At 40.1% G+C, this 23070-nt stretch overlaps 1 protein-coding gene and 1 long non-coding RNA gene across 20 annotated transcripts in view; one reads left to right on the forward strand and one right to left on the reverse strand.

The window, feature by feature from the left end:
• The window catches only part of MAST4 (microtubule associated serine/threonine kinase family member 4), a 569328-nt gene that overhangs the window by 384760 nt on the left and 161498 nt on the right, over positions 1 to 23070 (forward strand). Inside the window, exons 1-2 of one of the 19 annotated variants that reach the window (XM_054556433.2) lie at positions 18931 to 19526; positions 19638 to 19749. The exons of 14 other annotated variants lie outside the window; for them this stretch is intronic. In XM_054556433.2, the coding sequence (XP_054412408.2) occupies positions 19658 to 19749 (92 nt within the window). In that variant the 5' untranslated portion in view covers positions 18931 to 19526; positions 19638 to 19657. Of the gene's footprint in view, positions 1 to 1764; positions 1862 to 18930; positions 19750 to 23070 lie in introns of those variants that run through there. 4 more of the 19 variants (XM_024247058.3, XM_024247059.3, XM_024247056.3 and 1 more) reach the window with 4 other exon arrangements.
• On the reverse strand, positions 1418 to 9306 carry LOC129059690 (uncharacterized). The gene is made up of 4 exons (XR_008525710.2): positions 9198 to 9306; positions 6284 to 6387; positions 5442 to 5528; positions 1418 to 1574 (listed from the first exon to the last, which is right to left on the reverse strand). It is a non-coding gene; the product is annotated as an uncharacterized LOC129059690 (long non-coding RNA).

Below are 23070 nucleotides of genomic sequence, written 5' to 3' on the forward strand. Positions count from 1 at the left end.
AATTGGAGAGAAGTAGATGGATTCAGGCTGTATTCTGAAGGGGAAATGTGTAGGGCTTGCCAAGGGATGAGTTGGAGGATGGGGGCGGGGCAGGGGGCATTGAGAGAAACAGCAAAAACAAGGATGGGTCCTAGATTGTCCACTGGACTAACAGAAGATCATGGTTCTGTTTACACAGGTGGGGAAGACTTGAGAGGGCGGGGAGCAGGACCGTGGAAGAAAATTAAAAGTTTTGTTTTGTTTGTGTTGAATTTGAGATCTTTATATGATACTCATGTGGAGTCTGGAATTCTAAGGAGAAGTTAGGTCTGGAGAAGTAAATTTGGGACTTTTAGGAGAGTAGGTGGTGTACCGGGCCAGGGGACTGGATGAAGTCAACTAGTGAGAAGTAGCTTCAGGACAGATTCCTGAGACACTGCAGATTGAAATGTCATGCTGAGGATCTGGAGGAGGCATGGCCAGAGATTAGGAGGAAGACCAGCCAGGTGATTTCAAAGAAGCAGAATGAAGGAGGAGTTTCACACAGGAGAATGGTCTTCTGTGTGGAGTGATGCTGATCCTTCATTAGGAGGATATGAAATGTCAGATGCTGAAAGGTCTATGCCCATCTGTGCACAGACCATGGAATTAAAGGACCATTTTGGGGAGGGTTCAGGAGAGGTAGGTGAGTAGAAGGTAGAATGCAGGTGCTGGAAGAAATGTTCAATCAAAGACAAAGGCCCTTAACATGCCAGCAGCTTGAGGGGCCCTAGATTTTCCTGCTGGGCAAATTGGAGTTCTGGATCTTTGAAAGGTACTGAGGAACTTTCCTTTTTGATGCCTTTCCCTTCTTTGTTACCAAATCAGGTTTATTTTTAGTGCCTGCCTTATCTGAGCAGTAGGCCTGGAATGATTTTATAACCTACCTATTTATTTTCCTTTAACCTGTAGCCTGCTTGTGTGTATCTCTATAGCTGAAAGAGACTTTGAAGTAGGTAAGATATGAGGTTGGGCTTAGAGGAAAGATTAGGTTTTGGGGTAAGTGGAACAAGGGTGTATGGGGTGGGAAAGGGAATCAAAACAAAGGCAGAGAAGGTAAAAATAACTTTCATATGTGGGGCTGCTTCCTATGTCGTTGAATTAGAAAAAATAAAATGGCAATGTATTTAGCATAGTAGTGAAAACTCCAGCAGATGGTATAGCAACAAGGGAAACCTGAGCTTCATTGACTCCTTGCATCTCACCTACTTCTAAAAAAGACTCAAGTCACCTACATGTAGACAGCACAGTGTAGAACTACTCATTCATCCTGTAAACATATATTGATTGCCAATAATGATCCCACAGTAGAGGCTGGGCTACCAAGTTGGGTGACCCATGACCTTACCTCAAGGAAAACATACGAAAACAGCTGTAATATAATAACAGACCAGAGGAAGGAGGTTTAATTCTGTTTAATTCCATTTCACCAGGATGTAGAATTTTGAAAAGCTGTCTATGAGGAAGAGAGGAGGAGGTAGTGAGGCATCCCTTGCTGGGCAGGGCAGGGTCACAGCGAGAGCAGAGTGCAGGGCAGGTCCCTGGGGAGCACAGTGCTGGGAAGGGCAAGGAAGAAGTGTTAAGTGCAGAGTCTGGAAAGGGAAACTGAGCCCAAGCGGGACTTGACTTTTGTAGAAAGTATGGATCCATATGTTTTTACACAGAGAAATACTTGCTCTTTATTTTAGAAAGAAAATCTGTAAATGTGCATCATATCACTCTGTCTTTTTCTCTGTTTATTTTTAGCCCTGTGTGTCCAAATGCTGGGAGAACATCACCCCTTGGATGAATTGCCACCACATTAAATAAAACATATCCAAAGCTCATGTTGTTTCCTTTCCAGTACTTTCTCTCTGTCTCTCCATAGAGACATATATATATTAAAAATATATGTATAAATTTATATATATATATATATATTTATTTATTTTGAGACAGGGTCTCGCTCTGTTGCTCAGGCTGGAGGGCAGTGACGTGATCATAGCTCACTGCAGCCTCATGCTCCTGGGTTCAGTTGATCCTCCCACTTCCTGAGTAGCTGGGACTACAGGTGCACATCACCATGCCTGGCTAATTTTTTATTTTTTAGAGATAGGGTCTCGCTATGTTGGTCAGACTGGTCTTGACCTCCTGGCCTCAAGCAGTGCTCCCACCTCAGCCACCTGAGAAGCTAGGATTATAGGCATAAGCCACCACGTCCAGCTAAACGTGTCTATATTTTGTTTCAAACAAATGTACACATGTATGCTCTTACCTCTCAAAATCTTAAAGAAAGTGTGAGATTATATATACTTACTAGATTCTTCATGGTGGTGTATGTGCTAGAGCAAATCTTCCTCAATGCTTGTATATTTAATAGCCTGAATAAATGTTTTTCTAATGGGCATATTTTAGCTGAGGTTTTTTTTTTTTAAGTCGAATATGTATGTAAGTATGTGTAAAGTTTATGTGAAAGAAACGAGAGCCTTGTTTTCAGAAGCTCTTCTGTGTCTTGAAGGTGACATGTTTTTGCTTTCTTAAGTGACTTTACAGATGAAAAAGGAGTCACACTTTTACAGTTGATTTGGTGTAACCCTCCTTCATCAGTATCTAGCATATAGAGTATGCTGATGAGTCATGTGCAATGTGTTTTGAAATTCAGAACTTTTCAGATGAGCTGGAGGCCTGGATGCCTGAAATGGCTTAGGACATAAACTGCTCAAAAATAATTATAATACTCTTTTTTTATAATTTTTTTCTACTTTTTTTTTAGGTGCTCTGTAAGTTCAGAGAAACTTCTCTAGTAACAGACTGAGAAATGGTCCCTAAAGTATGGTGTTTAATTTCAATACTCTTAAAGAAAATCCAGTTTCCTTTGTAAAACGTTCCTTATGTAACAAAACTGTACTGAAAAAATGTGGTATTTTTCTTTCTCTTTATTTTGTCTCCCTATACCACTGAGAAGTTAATGGTTTAAGGAAAATATTTCAAGCCTACAGATCATGTCAAATATTTGGTTTGGTAGGATTAATATTTTACTGCAGAGTGACAGTGCTAGTGCTGTCCTAGTTTTAGGGATGATTATGTAAACTAATGAGCCCCATCCATTAAAAAACTTAGGGAAACAAAAAGCTATTTATTATGTGGATTACACTGACTATAGTTAGGATTACACTGACTATAGTTAAGATATGGAAGTGTGAAATAGTTACAACGTGGTTGCGTTTAATTAAAGTTGCTCTTTTTGTGATGCTAAGGTTAGTAATTATGACACTGTGCAAATGTTTAATATTGCTTTATTTAAAAAAAAAAAAACTCAATGTTTTGTTGTTTTGTGCCTAGCTCTCCACTGGCCTAAAGCTGACTTTTCACTTAAGTTTACCATCCTCTGAATTATTTCCATTACAACAGATCTTAAGAATGACAGTTGGCTGGGGGCATTGTATTTGTATACTTCAGCCACTAGAGGGAAGAGACTCTAGTATTTATTCTGGGGAAAGAAAAGGTGCTTCATCTCTCTGATTCTGTCACTGACCTTTAATCTGAAGGGGGTTATCCTTAGCATTGGGATTACCCTTCTTCCTCTTTTAGAGAAAAAACTTCGGGAAGGAAAAGGTAGAATTAAGGATATTGGACCAGGGCTTGGTATATGGGTATATCTGCCTGAAATTTGGGGTTCATCCAGTTCCTTCAAGACAGCTTCCAGTGAGCAAGCAGCTTTGTTGGGGGAAGTGAGTGATTCTTCCAGAACTATTTTATCTGTTAGGTATAAAATAACAGTAACATGACTAACATTTCTGGAATATTAGACACTCTTTTAAATACTTTAAAAATACTAACTATCCTAGCAACAGTCCTATGAGGTAAGTACTATTATCCCCATTTTACAGAATAGGAAACTAAGGTACTTAGAGGTTAAGTAACTTATCCAAGACCACAGAACTAGAAACTACTGATATTGTAGTTAAAAACATGGGCAGTGGCTCCAGGATTTATGTTCTCAAGCACTGTACAATACTGCCTTTCCACTTATGCCCAGTTTCTCAAGCACGAAGAGACATTCACAGAATTTTGACAAGTTTGAGTCTACAAAGATGAGAGATATTTTGGTTGAAAACTACAAGAAAACTGTAGAATCAAAATTTATACCATAATTTACCTAGGAACACATACATTGTTCACATTTTAACGTTTCTAGAATCAGATTGTGGCTTACAGCTTTATTCAGGGAAATAAGACATATTTGTAAACATAATATACCAACTTCATTAATTGTTAAATTTAATGCTCACAAAAACGTATTTGAAAATAATTTCTATTTTAGATCTTTGTACTTCATGAGAATTCCCAAGTGTGTGTGAGGATTACTGAGATTTGAAGTGAAAATATAAAATACTTATATTTTAGAGGAAAAAAAGGTAATGTGGGATGTTGGTGTGTTTTAATTTGTTTGACAATATGTCAGATGGGGCTTCCAAAGGTAAGTTTCTAGGACCTTCACGTTGTTAAATGGCCTTGGATCCTGCCTCTTCTCTAGGATTCACAGAAGCATTTTCAAACCGCACCTGCCCCTCCTTATACCTCCTTGCTCATAATCAGGTTTAGGCTCCTTACTTTCCCTTCAGGAAGTCAGTTATTTTCATCAGGGCTTGATCTCCACCTTAGGGCATTTCTGTGCTCTCCAGCAAGCCCTCACAGGTTTCACAGGGAGACACAGAGGATTAAGACTTAGAATTTGCCAGCTGTTGACAGATCTATGGAAGAGTCAGTGTGGTAAGAAGTTAATTTTATAAAATAAAATTTATGAATTACCGATGGATTTCTATTATTCATGCTTGTTTTCTTTTAAAGACCTCTTTAAAAATGTATATGGCCTTAGAAACTATTGATTCTGTTTGGAAATTTTAAATACTTTAAAAATACTAACTATCCTAGCAACAGTCCTATGAGGTAAGTACTATTATTCCCATTTTACAGAATAGGAAACTAAGGTACTTAGAGGTTAAGTAACTTATCCAAGATCACAGAACTAGAAACTATAATAAACCTCAGAAATATAGTCTAGGTTGGGTATGGTGGCTCGCACCCATAATCCCAACACTTTGGGAAGCTGAGGCAGGAGGATCACTTGAGCCCAGGAGGTCAAGACCACCCTGGGAAAACATAGGGAGACCTCGTCTCTACATAGAATTTTTTAAAATTAATCAGATGTGGTGGCATATGCCTGTGGTCCCAGCTACCAAGGAGGGTGAGGTGGGAAGATCACTTGAGCCAGGGAGATCGAGGCTGCAGTGAGCTACGATTATGCCACTGCACTCCAGCCTGGGAGACAGAGGCCTTGTCTCCCCATCACAAAAAAGCTATGTATTAAGTTAGTTTATATTCAAATTTAAAGAGTCATATGAGCATTCTGTATTACTTGTCTCAGTTGTTGATAAACTTACCTGGTCATGTTTCTCTATGAGACTTTTTCTTAAGTTACTTGACTTGTAAGCTTCTAGGTGTAAATATGTTCTAGAGTTTCCTGGAAACTGACAGATAGAGTACATGTGATTTCTTTGGGGAAACAGATATTGTTTTATTTATTGGACTATTTCTTAGAGAAATAGTTATGAATTCAGTTATTCCCTATGAAAGGCTGGTTCTTTGGATAAAAAAATAGGTTCAGAATTATTTGAGTGAAAGCTTCTCAAAAATAATGACTCTGAAATTTAGGACCTTAAATTGCTACCACACTCAAAGAAGAAATTGTGTCCTAAACTGCTCTGAAGTATCAGTGAGTTGAGAGAAGGGATGTTACAGAGACTGTAGGCATGAAACAGTCTTCTGATACTTTGCCATTAGAAAAACTGGCTGGCTGGTTTGCATATTCTGGTCTATTCATTTGTTCACTGTTTCCCACTTGTTCTTTCATTTGCTTCCCTTGGAGAGTAACAAGTTGAAAAAAATTCAGTAGTTTTGGTATGGCTCATATTTAGGAAATGCCACCAAGAGTTCTTTTTCCTTTCTCCTCGAAAATTGCCCTTGTTTGGATACTTACATATTATATGATGGGCATAACCCCTGGGTCCCATGTTGACAGATGAGTATTAGATTCACCCAGAATATTACCTGTCTTATGTCTTTGAAGCACATACAAAATAGCCTTTGTGATTTGAGTGACTGGGCCAGTATTCTCCATTATGTGCAGCAGGCTTCACTCCCCAATAAAGCTGAAAGAACTTCACTCCCCAATAAAGCTGAAAGTAACAGACAATACCTCAAGTTTTAGGTACTTTACAGATACCTTGCAGCTCACTGAAGTATATCCAATCCTGTTTCTGGGACAAAATCACTGGATGGATCTTTCTGAGCCATGATTTTTGCAGTAATGTTTCTGAAGCTATAGCACTAGATACAAAGGATAAATAGAAAAATGATTATTTTGAAAGGGGAGAGAAAGGACTCTGGTGGTATCTGATGCCACTCTAGATGTTAAATGTGGTTATGTTTATCTTTTAGCCCCAGGCAGTTTATAGTTTAGGATTTTTGTACAATTGAAGGATATGCCTCCATGAGCCCTCACCAGAGACAGCCTGGGCCTTCCTACTTTTTTCTGTGTGTTTTGCATCAAGCAGTGTTATTTGAAGGTAGCTGTAGTTCCTTCAGGGAAGATGAGCTGGCAGCAAGGCAGACAGATATAGTCATGGAGCAAGTTACAAAAGACTTGTCAATCACTCTCAAAATACATAATGTGATTTAATATATATTAAAACAATGATAGAAGAAATAAATCATATAGGATGAACTGTTTTCAGTTTTCCATGATGCCTACAAATCTTTTTCTGTATGCATACATGATTTTATGATTGCAATCATAATACAGGTGCACTTTTTTCTGTTGTTTTTTCATGTAACATATTACCATGCTGCTATATAATCTGCATAATGATCATTTTTGGTGTTTGCATAATTAGTAAATAAGTCATCTACTCTTGATAACTATGAAGAAAATAAAAGAGATAGTGTCTATATCAAGGACTGATGTCCTTTTCAGTGTTTCGCATCTTCACTTCCGGTTTTCTCTAATGAAAAGAATTAGGGAGATGGAGTGATAGCTACCACTCCTTGGGAAGCCTGTCTCTAAATTCTGATGGGCAGCAACATCTACTAAACTCAGACTTCCGAAGTCATGGGCAGACTTTCCCCATCACCTATACCTTGCACTTTCATCTTAAAGTTTCAGTCCCCTCTAAACTGTAAAGCCAGCTAGATGGTCACATCCTCTACGTTATCAACTAAATGTTAATTCTTACTTATCAATCTCATCTAAAGCCTTAGGTGAGATTGATTGTCTGTGCAATACAGGCAAGAACAAGATGTAGGAACGGGCAGTTGTGAAAGAGGAAGAAGTGTGCTAGGAGAGGAGATGAACAGAGGGAACTGATTGTGAAACATTACTCAGATGAGCTGATCTGAAGTCTGTTCAACTTTGTAACCCCTCCTAAGTGCGATGGAAGGTTTCACTGGGTAAGCTGACATTTCTGAGCCAGGAGCCCCAGACTGTGAGGTGGTGGCCAGCAGATTGCAAACCTTGAGCACTGTTGATGTAGCACTCTTGATTCTCATCTGTTCTCTGCTATGGCTGTGTGTGTTGATCATGTTTCCAGCAGGATTGAGTTTCTACCTTGGAAAAAGGTCACCCTGCTCAAGTTCCTGTTTTTATTCATCTTTTTAGAGAAGACAAACTACACTTTACTTCAGCCATACTTATTGGGAAGGAACGTAAAAACCCAATAGTCGCGTTTGGTTCATTTATTAATAAACCTTTTAAATATGCCTGAATATCATGGACTTTCTATTGATCATTTTATTACTCATTACGAAGATTGTCAATAATGACAGTGCTTTAAAAGAAAAATCATCCAGCCAATTGACAAAGGCAACCTGATTTTGAAAGCATCCCTTAGGGCTTATCTGTAGAAGTTGGAAAAATAGAAAAATAACTGTTTTTGTTTTTAGTTAACCTTAGAAAAATGTGTGTGCAGCCATTCATTCAGCTGAGTGTCTGGTGTGTACTTTGAGACATACACAGATGAATAGAAACGGTCCTTGTACTTGGAGAGCTTTAAGCATAGTAGGGCATTAGACCTGTAAACACAGAATTGTGCTGCAGTGGAATGACTGGTAAAAAAGAGGCATGCATATGAATAAAATTCATTGGGGAGCCAGGAGAAAAACCTTTTATGTCTGCAGGAAAAAGTCAGGACCACTTTGCTGGAGAGGTGACCTTACAGCTCATGCTTGAAAGATGTGCCGGTTTCCAAGCAGAGGAGCTGGAAATTCTAGGAAGAGGAACAGGATGTGCAAAGGCAGTGAGGTGTGGCAGAGCTTACTGTGTCTGAGGAGCTTAAAGTAATCCAGTATTTCTGACAGGTACGTAAACAGCAGAGGGCACGTGTTAAGAGATGAGGCAGGAGAAATAACAAGGGATTATAGCATAAAATGTTCCATTAAAAGAGGTTTTGGTTTTGGTATTTTTGTCGAGTACCTCTCAAACTTTAAGAATCACCTGGACATTTTAGTAGAATGCAGATTTCTGGGCTGTACTTCCAGAATTATAGAATCAGTGGGTGTGCGGAAGACCCGCTCCCCCCCCCCCCCCCACCAAATCTGCATTTCTAACAAGCACTCCAGATGATTCAGTGATGGTAAGACAGAAACCATGTGTGGAGAAATACTGCTGTACAACAATGGGGACCCATTCAACTGTGTTTCATGGGAGAGTGATACGACTGCGTGAACCTGTTTGAGCTGAGCAGTTTTGAAAGAATGGTTTCACATTGACAGTGAGGAGCACCAAGAGGAAGGAACGGTACTGCATTAATCTACACGAGATCGTGGAAGCCATGACCAGGGTCATGGGAAGTGAGGAGAAGACATGAAAATCTATTGTTCCTTTATCATTTTTTATAGAGTGAAAACTTTTACCCAATTTTCTTTTATTTTCCAATTTTCCAATCTAGTGTATTTTTCAGCCACTTTTAAATGGGATTTGCTTTTCTTTTCAATTTTCTATTACTGCTGTGTACATGTTCTCTGGCCTTGTTTTTCTTTCTCCTTCGTATATTAGCATTCTTAATAATTCTGTACATACTTCATTTCCTAAAAGCTACTTATAAAGACAATTCTTGTTTCACATTCATTCATTCGTCACTCACCTGTCACTATATTGAGTAACTTGACTGGCTGTTGTTCTCATTCCTATTAACTGGAGTAACTTCTCTTTGAAAGTTTTTTGATCACCAGGAACTTTAATGTAGTTGTCTTCTATAACATGTATGACAGTACATTGAATACAAGAATATTTCTATGGTTGGTGGCAGAAACGTCGTCTTTACCTTTCAGTACTCTCAGTCTAACTATATACAGACAGTTAAAACTGAATTACCTAGTCTCATGGGAAATAACAAGTTAAGGTGTTTTGGAGAAAGGAGGAAGTAATCCCAAATTATAGCTATTTAATTCTTTGAAATGAAGAGCATCATTTTTTATTATATTCATGTCTAGATACTGTTAAAAGTAAGTTTGCTTCTCAAGAGTTCATGTTTTTTTTTGGGCAGTGAAAGAAAGCTTTTTCATTGTACAACATGACAGAGGGAAGCAGGTCTGGAATTCAAAATTGTTCACATAAATGCACAGCCTCACCAATCTGCAAATAATGACACATATATTCAAACAAAAGCAAAGCACTGCATGGATTTAAAGCCCAGTCGGCTTTGAAAATACCTGTTTGCCCAGTTGCCATAGCCAAGGTAGTAAGGATTTGTATCTAGAAATCAGAGATATTTTTCATTTTCATATTATAGAATTCCTGGGAGTAGGAAAGACTTCTTTTTAAAAGCAATTTAGTATTTATTTCCAAGACTCATAGAGCTTTTATTAAAATACCCGAGTAAAAGTGTGTATTGTTTTCTTAAGTTTGTAAACTCTTCAAAGTATTCTAAAATTCTCAGGAACTTGAACTTTCAGGTCATGATAATAGGACTGTCAAATTTGTGGCTCCTGGAAATCAGAAATTTTTTTGTCTGTTTGTTTTTGAGATGGAGTCTCGCGCTGTCTTCCAGGCTGGAGTGCAGTGGTGTGATCTTGGCTCACTGCAAAATCCACCTCCGGGTTCAAGTGATTCTCCTGCCTCAGCCTTCCAAGTAGCTGGGACTATCGGCACCCGCCACCATACCCAGCTAATTTTTGTATTTTTAGTAGAGATGGGGTTTCACCATGTTGGCCAGGATGGTCTCAATCTCTTGACGTTGTGATCCACCTGCCTCGGCCTCCCAAAGTGCTGGGATTACAGGCGTGAGCCACCATGCCCAGACAAAAATTTTTTAAATTTAAAACAACCTAGGCATAGCACAGTGGCTCATATGTGTAATCCCAACACTTTGGGAGGCTGAGACAGGAGGATCACATGAGCCCTGGAGTTGGAGGTTGCAGTGAGCCGTGATTTCACCACTGTACTCCAGCCTGAGAGACAGAGCAAGATGCTCTCTCAAAACACACTCACATACACACACACACACACACGCACACAAACTTGTAAAAAAACATAAGTATAAAAGAGGATAAATCATAATTCTGTACTTACAGATGTTCATTAAAAATACTTTGTTGGCCAGGCATGGTGGCTCATGCCTATAATCCCAACACTTTGGGAGGCTGCAGTGGGTGGATTGCCCGAGGTCAGGAGTTTGAGACCAGCCTGGCCAACATAGTGAAACCCTGTCTCTACTAAAAATACAAAAAATTAGCTGCGCATGGTGGCAGGCACCTGTAATCCCGGCTACTCGGGAGGCTGAGGCAGGAGAATTGCTTGAACCCCGGAGGCGGACGTTGCAGTGAGTCGAGATCGTGCCATTGCACTCCAGCCTGGGCAACAAGAGTAAAACTCCATCTCAAAAAAAAATATATATATATACTTTGTTGATTTCCATCATTTTTATTCATATATAACCATATATATAATATCTTAATGTAGATCATAGAACTTCATTTTTTTTTCTGATTTTAAAATATTACTTCAGGAGCATTTCCCATTTATTACATATTTTTTAAAAATATCATTGTTTTAGTTTCTTCTGGTTACTATAACAAATTATGACAAACTAGCTTAAAACTAGCTCATATTTATTTATTCTCTTAGAATTTTAAAGGTCAGAAGTCCGTAATCAATTTCTGTGCGCTGAAATCAAGGTGTCGGCTGGGCTGAGCGCCCTCTAGAAGTGCTGAGGCGGAATCTGTTTCCCTGCCTTTTCCAGCTCCTAGAGCTGCATTCCTTGCAGTTTTTTGGCTCTTCGCCCCTTCCTCCATCTTCAGGCCCAGCAGCCTAGCATCTTATTTCAGTGCCACATTGCTGCCTTCTTCAAGTATCCCTCTGCCTGACTTTCATAGAGACACTTGTGATTATATTTAAGGCCCACCTGGATAACCTAGGACCAGCTCCTTATCTCAAGATTCTTAATTACATCTGCAAAACTCTTCTTGCTATATAAGGTAACATATTCACAGGTTCCAGAGATTAGAACCTGGATATCTTTGGAATCTATTATTCAGCCTACTGTAATTCTAATTCTTTACTGGTTTTCTAAAATTCTATTTTGTGGCTGTTTTAGGATGTATTAACAATTGCCCTCGTCTGGTACCTTTGGCTTTTTCCCAATATTATGCTATTATAAGCAATTCTGAGATAAATTTCCATATCCACAAATCTTTGTGTGCATACTTGATTGTCTTTTGTATAAATATTGCATATTAAATTATAATTCAAATATATCTATGTATATATTATATGTACATGTATATATGGACACATACATTTATATATGTGTTTAGACACATACACATATGTGCCTACTACATGTATATATATGTACGTGACCATATATGGGTCTATGTGTGTATATGTTTTCATTCTCCAAATTGCCTTCCAGAAAGTTAGTAGAGAGTACTTATCTTCCCCATGTCCTTACCAACATTGAGTATTATCTTTTTTTAATCTTTACCAGTGAAACAGGTAAAATTGATACCTAATTAATGTGGTTTTTTTTCTTTTTTTTTTTGGAGATAGAGTTTCACTCTGTTGCCCAGGCTGGAGTGCAGTGGCATGATCTTGGCTCACTGCAACCTCCATCTCTGGGGTTCAAGCAATTCTCCTGTCTCAGCCTCCCAACTAGCTGGGATTACAGGCACCTGCCACCATGCTCAGCTAATTTTTTGTATTTTTAGTAGAGACGGGGTTTCACCACGTTGGCCAGGCTGGTTTTGAACTCCTGACCTCAGGTGCACCACCTGCCTCTGCCTCCCGAAGTGCTGGGATTATAGGTGTGAGCCACCGTGCCCAGCCTGATTGATGTTTTAATTACATTTTATGATAATAGTAAGAGTTAACACTTGTCATGCCTGACATTATATTTATACCCCTATGAATTAACATTTCTTTTAAACTTTTTGTTGGTATAGAAGTGATATAACTTAATAGAACTCCTTGACTAAATAACTTCATGTCCTCCCTGACATATTATCTTCTGATGTATGGAATAATTGGAATTGATCTTAGCAATGAAGGAAATTCCGATTGTTACAGAAGCATGTGATTTCTACCTCTGTATATGCTCTCTGTTTGGTACTTTGATGAAAACTCATACTTCTCATTTTAATGGCATAATTTTCCATAACTTTAGATGTATGATTTGGAAAAAATATTCAAGAAAAGAAGAACGGATAAATTAACCTTAATCTTAAATTACAGAAAGGTCTTAGTGTCAGCTACTAAAGGGCTAAATATAACCATGCTGACCCACTTAAACCAAATTGACACTTCTTATAATTGTACTATAATTCATGCTGAAGAGCTGTATAAGAAATGATGCACCTTAGACCCAAGCTTCTGGATCAAGAAGCACCTTGTCCTTGAAGTTAATTCCAGATTGAGCATCTAATGCAATGACTAGTAACCATGGTTCACTGTTACCATCAAAAAGCATTTAGCACTTCATACACAACTAGTTGTATATTTATACTTAAACGCAATTCGTTACATATCATGGTCTCTGTTGAGATTTTGAAATTTGAAACAATAGACCTACCTAATAGGTACAGCTTATATAGATAATGGAATGGACTCATGGACCCATGAAACTGAAATTGAAATAGACAGGAAAAGGTTTTTAAAACGCGTATAGGGTCAGTCTTTAAAATATTAGGCAGGTAGCCCTAACTTTGTTATCACACATCTTTCTAACCTGTAGCAAATCCATCCTCAATCTCTTCTTTCCCCTGCCCACCCCTTCACCCCCAATCCTTTCTCTATCTTTTGTTCCCTTTCTCCCTTTGCTTAATATTCATCCCAATGGTGGTAGTGATGGTTTAAAGATGAGGGGATAAAGCCCCTACCCTCAAGGAGCTCTTACTCTAATAGGGACTGATAACGTGCACAAAATGATTTGGATTTTGATACAGTGGAAGACCCCTTTCATGCAGGAGCTCTCAGGAGCACAGCCCAGTAGAGGGATATCTAATTCATTGGGGATGGGGGGCTCCCATGAAGGCTGCCTAAAGTGACAACAAGGTTGGTCTTAAAACAAGATAGGAGTTAGGTTTTCCGTTTGCTGGGTGATGTATTGATCTTCAAGTGTTGCTGTCTACTTCATAATTGGATTGCTGGCTTGGGTGGAGGCCAGTGCTCCACGTGGTTTATTGATGGATCTTCCAGACAGCTGTTTTAGAATGGAGAGATACACTCATCTCTGGATCTCGCCCAGTAGTCTCCTTCTTTTGCATGACCCCTTCATCCCTGTAAGGATGCCATGTGTTTTCTGGCAGTGTGTCCAGCTATTCTCCCACGGGGTGGAACTCTGTTGGGACTAAGCTATGGGGCTTCTCCCAGGAACTTCCCCTGCTTGAAAGTCAGAAGGTAGAGTGCTGGAGTGTGCTTGCAAGATGTGATTCTGCACCTTCCCCAGTCCTATGGGCTGTGTGCCATATATGTATTCTACTCTAATTATCAATCATACATATCAAGGAGTCACTCACTGCCTTGGGAGATAAGTGCTTCATTTCCCATATCTATGCACTGTCTTCTCTTATATTTTGTTAGCTTATAGGTTATCTGCTAATCTTTTCTGTGTCTCTGATTCTCCTGGGATCCAGAGAATGCCTGAGAAAGACCTTGCATTCTCTTCCCATTCTGGCCAGTCTTTAGCATGTCCTTTACTTGCTTCAGACTGTATCCTTTATACTACCTTTGGAGATTGTGTAGTTCTTTGCTCAGCCCATCAGGAAATAGAACTCTTATTTTGTTTCCTTTGTTTTGGGTTTTTTTTTTCCTTTTCCTTTTTTGCTTCCAGGTTAATGTTTCTTTCATTTTACTCATTCACTTTAAAAATCTGAACCTCTCTTACCTTGTAGCATTACTTTAAAATATTTTTTGGTATTTTCCAGGATGATACAACCTTGCCTATTACCGGTCTTAGTTTTCAGCATTCAGGCCTATCCCTACAAGTTAATTGTTGTCTATCTTTTTATCTTCCTCCATATTTTAGCATTGTGAGTGCAAATTTGTTTAATAATACCAGAAGCGCTTTCTTCAACCTGTTCCTAATTGATGTAACTTTCTTCCCATTTCTATCCCAGTATTAAGATTTATTTCTTGGGATGTACAAAATGATTACAAGGATTGCTCATTCAGGACAGCCAGTTTGCTGTTCACAGTTCTAGCCTCAAACTCTCAAGACCACATTTAGAAGGTGACCAAAGTGGACCTGAAGGTGTGGACAGCCCTGGGGAACTAGTCACTTCTAGGTGCCCTGAAAATGGGGATGGGAAGAGGTCAAAGTTAGTTTAGGGCAAAATCCTTAGAATAGGCCAGGATCAGGTAGAGTGCTTAGGAAATCTCAACTTAGTGTCTTATTGGGCATGGCCTCATGGACCGCGTGTCCTGCACAGGGAGCTGACAGCTTTGCAGACTTCACATCCACACTAGAAAACTGAGTCTTTTCATAGAATCTAAGTTCAAGACAAGACTCCAGGCATATTATCTTTTAACATTGTTCTATGTGGACTGGAGAAAACCCCTTCTTAAAGGGCATGTGTTGCCGGGTGTGGTGGCTCACGCCTGTAAGCACTTTGGGAGGCTGAGGCGGGTGGATTACTTGCAGTCAGGAGTTCGAGACCAGCCTGCCCAACATGGTGAAACCCCGTCCCTACTAAAAATACAAAAAATTAGTTGGGTGTGGTGGCGAGTGCCTGTAATCCCAGCTACTTGGGAGGCTGAGGCAGGAGAATCGCTTGAACCTGAGAGGCAGAGGTTGCAGTAAGCCAAGATCGCACCACTGCACTCCAGCCTGGGCGACAAGAGTGAAACTCTGTCTAAAAAAAAAAAGGGGGGGGGCTTGTATCAACAGGTGGGCAGTAGACAGAATTCAAGTCAGTAAAAAGGACCTGGCATTTTTTGTATGTAGAAGGGGAGGTAATAGTGAAGGATTTGACCCTTTCTTAAATACTTATTTCTTCCTAAGCTTGCATTTCAGTAGGATGACAAGCTTGTTTTTCAGTTTCATTTACCTTATAAAACCAATGGCTAACAATGTCATGCTGATTAAATGAATGAAAGTTCTGAACCACAAAGCTTGTCCATTGTTGTATAGGCTTAGTTGTTATGCAATAGAAAATCTTGCTGAATATCTGTATATTGACCTAGACCAGCTATAGTCTTAAGAATTTCCAATAATCTCAGTTCTCTCTTTGTTCTGCAGTTGAGTTTTACTGCAGTCACAACTATAGTTTCTGCCCATATAATTATTTTCTAGGAAAATGTCAGTAGTTTTGACAATTTTAATTCTTGTGTTTACCGACTGCTCTACCTTCTGAAGCATATGTAACCAAATCAAGTCAAACAGGTTAGAAGACAAGTCACACTTCAGTGTCATATCTACTCTTATCTTCATGAGTGTGGGAATGTACCATTCACTTTCACTCACTATATTAATTCATTCTGGCTCCTCATGTACTTAACCTATTTTTATTTTTTCAGTTTGGATACAACCCAAATCCTCTCAAGCCTTTTAAATGCAAAAAAAATAAATTTAAAGTATATGTAGTTAAAAATACTCATGTCTTTACTCATTCCTTTGAGAATTTCTGTAGAGGCTTTCTCAAAATGCAGAGTGGAGGCAGTCATAACATCTGATGCCTGCAGATTGGGGTATCTGTCATTTAATCAAGAGAAGAAATAAACATTTTATGTCATTGATTTATCCATTTTAGTTGCTATCATCTTTGTAGGTTATGCCCCAATACATGGGCTTTTCTAGAAAAACTATAGAGAATATGAGAGTTGGGAGGTATTGGAGTCCTCAGGTCTTCAAACCACCTACACGTTGTGTTCTACTCACTGTGTCTCCTTCAAGTTATCTCTGCTCAAACAGCTCTCAGAAAATCCACTCTTGTGTCAGCTCTTTCATCTTTGGATCCAAACACTCTTTCACATAGTTCTCATAGATTCACATAGTTGTATTCAACTACTGCTTGTTCCCTAAATTTTTTCTTCTCTACTTTCCACACAGAGTTCTTCAACCCATAACTTGTATAGCACAAGTTCATGTCCACCTTGATTACTCTTCTCCGTGCAGCTTATAATATGTAATTGTCCCTCTTGATCTTGGATACCTGCAAGTGAGCACAAAAAGTTATTCTCTGGGCTTGCTTTTGAGGAGGGGACATGGGACTCAAAGGGAATTCCCCTTGAGTTTGATTGTGACATTTCTTAGAGCCATGTAAAGACCTGAGGAATGTTAGCACTGATATCTTTCCAGCTACATGATATAGATACAAATAAGTCAGTAAGAGAAAGTCTTTAGAATTTACCATCTTCATGGGATTCTCAAAAATTCAGTATTCTTTGAGAATACAGATCTACTAGTACTAATAGTTTCAGTGCATCTTAAGAGAAATAAGAGATACTTGGGCTTCTGAAGTATCCATTCAAAAAGGATTTGCTAATATTAAATGCCTGTATAAACTGAGGGGCTGTCAGGTTCTGAAAATATGAAAATCAGCAAAATGTGACTTTAGCCTTGAGGAACTCAGACTAATAGGAAAGACAGCAGTAAACAGTCAATTATACACAGTGTGATCAGCAGCCTGGTTGAAGACTTTAGAGAGTAGAAAGAAGCACATGCGGGGTGTCCTCTGCTCCAGTCTTATGTCTGTCAGCATAGTATTCTTTCAGCTTCTGTATACTGCCTACATTTATGTGCAGTGTGTGTGTAGACATTGCATGAAAGGGCTTATGTATGCCATCTCCTCTTCATTTATGTATATTAGCCTCTTACAGGTTGGTCCTATTATGGACCCCATATTGCAGTTGGGGAAAATGGGAAGAGATTTAAGGTCATAGTAAGTGTTGTATCCAGAATTCAGACCCAAAATTTTTGCTCTAAACCAGTGCTCTGTATCACCCCTCTCAGAGAAGCCTTTATCTGGAGCAATGGTTCCCAACCAGGGGTGATTTTACCTCCCAAGGGACATTTGACAATGTCCTCAGACATTTTTAATTGTCAGCACTGGCATCTAGTAGGTTGAGGTCAGCAATGCTGCTAAACATCCTCCAATGTACAAGAAAGCTCCTCAGACAGAGAATTATCCAGCCTATGTCAACAGTGCTGAGGTCTAGAAACTGCTCCAGAGCACAGGGACTGTCTTTCGTGTCAACCTTCAAAACATCTTTTGCAATACTTAGAAACACTTTTTAAAAGAAGAGCATGGGGCAAAAATGCTGGACCAAGCTCATTAATATCTATTGAAGTGTGTTTTGTCATTTAATGTCCCTGAATGTTTGGGATAAAGTCCCAAATGTAAAATTGAGAAAATAATGCCTTCTTTGTCTACCTCTGTGGGTTGCAAGGATCTGTGGAGGCTCTGTAAGAATGTGAGGAGATAATGCATATGAAAGCCTTGGACACGAAACATCATCCAAAACTCTTGGAGTCCTTGGTGTGAAAATATTAATGTGGGCCACAAGAATTAGATAAAGAAGATCCCACAGCAGGCTTCTTTTTGTTTACCCCGCCTACCTTGTCAGCTTACACTCCCTCTTCCTTCTCTTTTTCCTCCCATTTTTGTAAGCGAGTTTGTTCCTGGTATTTACTGCATGGACTAAGCCATTTTTAGATGTATTTTTTGCTGAATATATACTTTTTTGATTTAGTATTTCTTGCCATATTATACCAGACTTAAGGCAGCTAATTTAAATTATATTTTTTCTTTATGTATTTTATACAAACATTCATGGATAGGGTGAGATATTTAAATACCATGCCTTTCTTCAAAATGAATAACAAGAACATTCAGCCCCCTTCATTCTGCCCTTTCAAGGTCTAACGTACTTGAAGGGGCAATACTTGTAGCATTTGCCTCATAAATGCCAGGTAGTGTCTTTCTACGTCGGGGCTCACCATTACCTAGATCTGTAGTTGCCGGCCATGAAGCCAAACAGGTGTGCACCGTGGTCATTGATGGAACAGATGTAAACTCATAAATTTAGTTTACTGAGGTTTTCGGTGTGTGTGGCTTCCCGTCCGCGTGCTTTTCCTATACAACCAGCGGCGTCCTGGCGGAGGAGTCACTGTGGACTTCCCCAGAGCGTTGTCACTGCCATCCCTCCCGCGGTGAATCACAGGTCGGCCTCAGGTGCGCGCAGCACACACCCGGAGCAGCCGCGGGTTTATTTATTTATTTCCGGGACGGATCCATTCCGGGCTCCGGGGAGGGGGAGCGGCGGCCCAGGCTGCGGGGCTGTCCCGGCACCGGCTGGGGTCGCGCCGCGGCCGCCTGCTCCCTTTCCCGTGAGCCCCCGCTCCCCAGGCGCGGCCGGGGCTGGTGGGGGGGTGGGGGTTGCGGGAAAGCTGGGGGCGCGGCCACCAAGCTGTCCAAGGACAAGGCCCTGCCGTCTCCTCCCAGCCGGACCCTGGAAGGGTCCACAAAGGTGTCAGGTTCAAGTCCTCCAATAGGCCCATTTTTTAAAAGTGCTTTCAAGTTTCCGCTTTTTTCAGGAGGGGAGGGCAAGAGCAGCTTTTTCTATTCAAATTCTTTTCCTTGTATGTAGATACCAAAAGGAAACTCGGCACTGGGCATGTTCGGATGTGAATGGTTTTGCTGATAAGCAACAGCCTCCGGAACCAAAGCCTCAAAATAGTCGTCTCCCCGCCCCCCGCAGAAGCGGCGAATGGTATCTGCCAAACAGATGACAAAGTACCTCGGACTGAATCCCACAGACAGCGTTTTGAGCAGAACGCACAGCTCAACTCTTGTAATTACTGTTTATAGCTGGCCGAGCCTGACTAGGAGAGGGCAGACCCGAGAGGAAATCAGTTTCCCGGACCTTTGAGAGGAGGCTGTGTGTTAATTAAAGGCTAGGACGGGACGAGTACTTCTCAGACATGCTCCAAGTTGTTCTTGAGATCACAGTTCCCATCACGTTTTCTCTGGAGGGAGTGAGTAGATAATTGGGATTTTTTTTTTATTTTTGGCCTTGTCTTTCTTCCTTTTCTTTTTCTTTTTCTTTTACCTCTCCCCATTTTAGTCATATGGCCTTGAACCCACAGTGAATTGAAGAGAGAAAGAAATGGATATGTCTGACCCCAATTTTTGGACTGTGCTCTCAAACTTTACTTTGCCTCATTTGAGGAGTGGGAACAGGCTTCGGCGAACACAAAGGTAAAAACGCGGGGATCTCTGCCTGGAGAGGGAATGCTTTCACTTCCCAGGGGCCCACAGGCGGAGCTGCCTGAGCCCCTCAGGAGCTGGGGTTTTGTGTATTGGGTGACACTTTGAAAAGTTTATGCCCCGCTAGGGGAGGGGGTACTGTTTCAGGTATTTCTTCGTCCCTGTGGTTTCCTGGGTAACCCTGATAAATATGCTTCTCATAGGTTTTCTCCTTTTGAAATGTGGATAATAAGACATTTCCTTGTGAGAGGTGGGGAGAGAAAAAGGGAAAGAGGAGGAGGTACTTTGTCTAAGTCTGTCCCTTTGATATGATTATGTTTATCCACTTCATTCACCCAATCATTGAGGCTTCTGGTACTTTTTGTTGAGCCCTTCAGATGTTCCTCTCTATTAAATATTTGACCTTTATAAGATGCAGATGTATGATGCAAGGAGAGCCCAGGTTAGCTATTTCATACTATCTGTGGAGAGGCAGATCTACATAACTTTGTCATTTTGATTTTTCAGTGGTTTGCTGGCATTTATTACTAATACAGGACTGGCCTTTTCATTTTGTAACGTATATTTGACAGAAAAGATGGGGAAAGAAAAAGAATTTTAAAGTCAAGATGAAGCTCATGCCACAAGTGACAGGCAGTTCCAAGAGTTTGCTGACACTTGTGTTGAGAGACTATGATTTTAAAGGAGGCATATCTCGCCACATTTGTGTCCAGCACAGAAAAGTAAGGTTGTTGTACTTTTAGAGGGGCACACCTTCTGAGTTGTGTTAATACTGATTCTTTGTTTTCCTTCAAAACTTGCCTTGCATGTACATGTGAACATGCATGAGAGCAACTTTGCAGTCAGATAAACAGGATGCAGGCTATCAGATTTGGAGCTTCGCAATCTCTATGCTTCAGTGTTCAAAGAACCCAAGAAAATGGTTCGTTCTTTTTGGTTATACCTGTAACTTTTTGTAGTATAAATGTGGATATGTGATACTTTAGAAAACTTAGTTTTTCCTTTTGAAGTTTTTCATGGTGTTTCTTACATTTCAGAAACATCCTGGAATACTCACATACACTGTTTATATACACGGGTGCACACACAAATCACATGTGCACCTGTGTGTGTGAGAGAGACATCTGGCAGGTTTCAAAGTCATATTTGCTTTTTGATGCAGTTTGAAGTGTTGATACCACTAAACTATGTTGGATTCTGAAGTTGTACCTTTTAAATAATGTGACTATGTTTTTCTCGTTCTGCCATATATGGTCAGAGACCCTCTCTTGTAGTATTGCCCATTTTGTAGTATTGCTCATCAAGTTGTGTCAACCGTGCACCAAACCTCCAAGACAACTAATAAAGTTGAAGAGAGATACATGCCACACATGAACGAGGCCACTGCTCAACATGGTGATAATTCGTATAATTTCTTACCATTTCAGCTTGACAGAATCCCTTAAATATTTCTGAGTTGTGTAGTCCTGGCTGCGGTACAGCCTCTACTCTTAACTGGAACCAGTTCTTAGAGAAGTCTGTTCTGGCATCGTAAGTGTGTGTCTGAACCTGTAGAGCAGTTGGAGCCTTTCTTCTTCCTACCTACCTGTTGATAGTATTATTGGAGAGAGTCAGATGCAGGAGGATTCTCAGGCTGCTCTGAGCCTGGCTTTAGGGCAGTACCTGTCCAGGCTGAACACTCCAATTCAGACAGCTCACACTGACAGAGAGCCTAGGTTCTAAGGAAACCTGAATTCTTCCCAGTAAAATGGGAGAGCATTGGGTGGGCTGTTTCCACCCCAAGTCATGAACTCGTATCTTCAATTTGGCAAAATAGAGAGGGAAGGGGATTTTCTTCTCCCCCTTTTAAGAGTAAAAGTTATGACAGCCTGTTTGTTGCTGGAGATTTTCAGGTGTTGCAGTTTGGAAATAAACATCCCAAAGATCATCTCTACATCCATCGAGTCATTGTCTGTCTCAAAGGGCTAGCATTGCTTTATATTTATTATGTAGATTCAGAAGGCTAGGTGTCCTCATCTCCAGGGCAGTGTATATGGCTATTGCATCCTGTTATTATACAGTGATCAATTCTGGCTCCATGTCCTTCCCTAAGGACATGAAACATGTGCTTACATTGTGACTTCCGCTTTTGGGATGCCCCTTAACTGTTCTAAATCCTGTTTCCTTTTCCAAGTCTAACCCTGTACCTTACCTGGCTGAGTAGTTTGTCTCCTTTCCAAAGGACCTTTCTGTTCGCAAGTTGTTCTGTTTTGCCATCCTCGATAAGGGTGTCCCCAGTGTCCAGGTGAGGACGCCTTGCTGTCATCATCAGTCAGATATGCCTTAACCCTTGAGATATCTCTCATTCCCAAACTAGTTCCTTTCCTGCACACTTGCTGACTTGTGTGACAGATTGTTCATTTTGAATATTTTATCCCAGCTATTTGTTCTGATTAACATTGTAATCTGGAGGACTTTATCTTAGCTTTTTCTTTAATATCAGCTTCTTGCATCTATCAAAGTAAAATTCAGCTTTGAGCCTATAAATGAGCATCTTAGAACTCATAAGGATAGAATGTTTGTCACACTTAAACGAGAGCTTGAATGGTTTCAGACTCTTACCTTAAACCTTTATTATGGTAGAAATTGTCATCATGGAAACTTTTGGTTTGCTACATTACGTTTGCCTTATAGTTCAATGTGATGCTGGTTTGTTAGTTTGTACTCTCAGAGAAAAATATTGAAGGTTTTTCTTACAGCCTACAACCCTACTTGTGCCTCTAACTCTTGGGGTTCCTGGGGAAAGAAGCCTACAGACATACTCTCAGGCCTAGATTCTGAAAGATGACATAGTACTGATGAACTGAAAGACTCTGTCCCTTGTGCTACGTCCCAAGGACAGTATATTATGCCCTTCATTCTTTTTCATCTTGACCATGGCAGACATGAGATTGTTGGGATGCACACTGGCTTTTGTCTACTGTTTTGCTGTATAGCTTACATGTTCCATTGGAAATACTTCCTTCTATATAAATGGCTTTGTCCTCCTCTCCCTTCCCCTCATTTCCTCAAGGTAGTCTCAGTACAGCCATTCACCTGCTGCTTTGAGGGACAGAAACCTAGGCATAAATGAAGAGACTTTTTATACCAAAACTTGTTGCTTTAGACTGAAGTAATGATTGCATGTTTCAGAGATTTTCAGTTTCATAGGTCTGTGGCTATTCCATTCATTGAGGATCCTCTCACAACTCAGAATGGAAATTAGTTGGCCTGCATTCATGTCACTGCTTATGTTTATAGTATCTTTTCTTTGCCCATTGGATTAAAAACTTT

Source organism: Pongo abelii, chromosome 4 (genome assembly GCF_028885655.2).
Source record: "Pongo abelii isolate AG06213 chromosome 4, NHGRI_mPonAbe1-v2.0_pri, whole genome shotgun sequence".
Lineage (NCBI taxonomy): Eukaryota > Metazoa > Chordata > Mammalia > Primates > Hominidae > Pongo > Pongo abelii.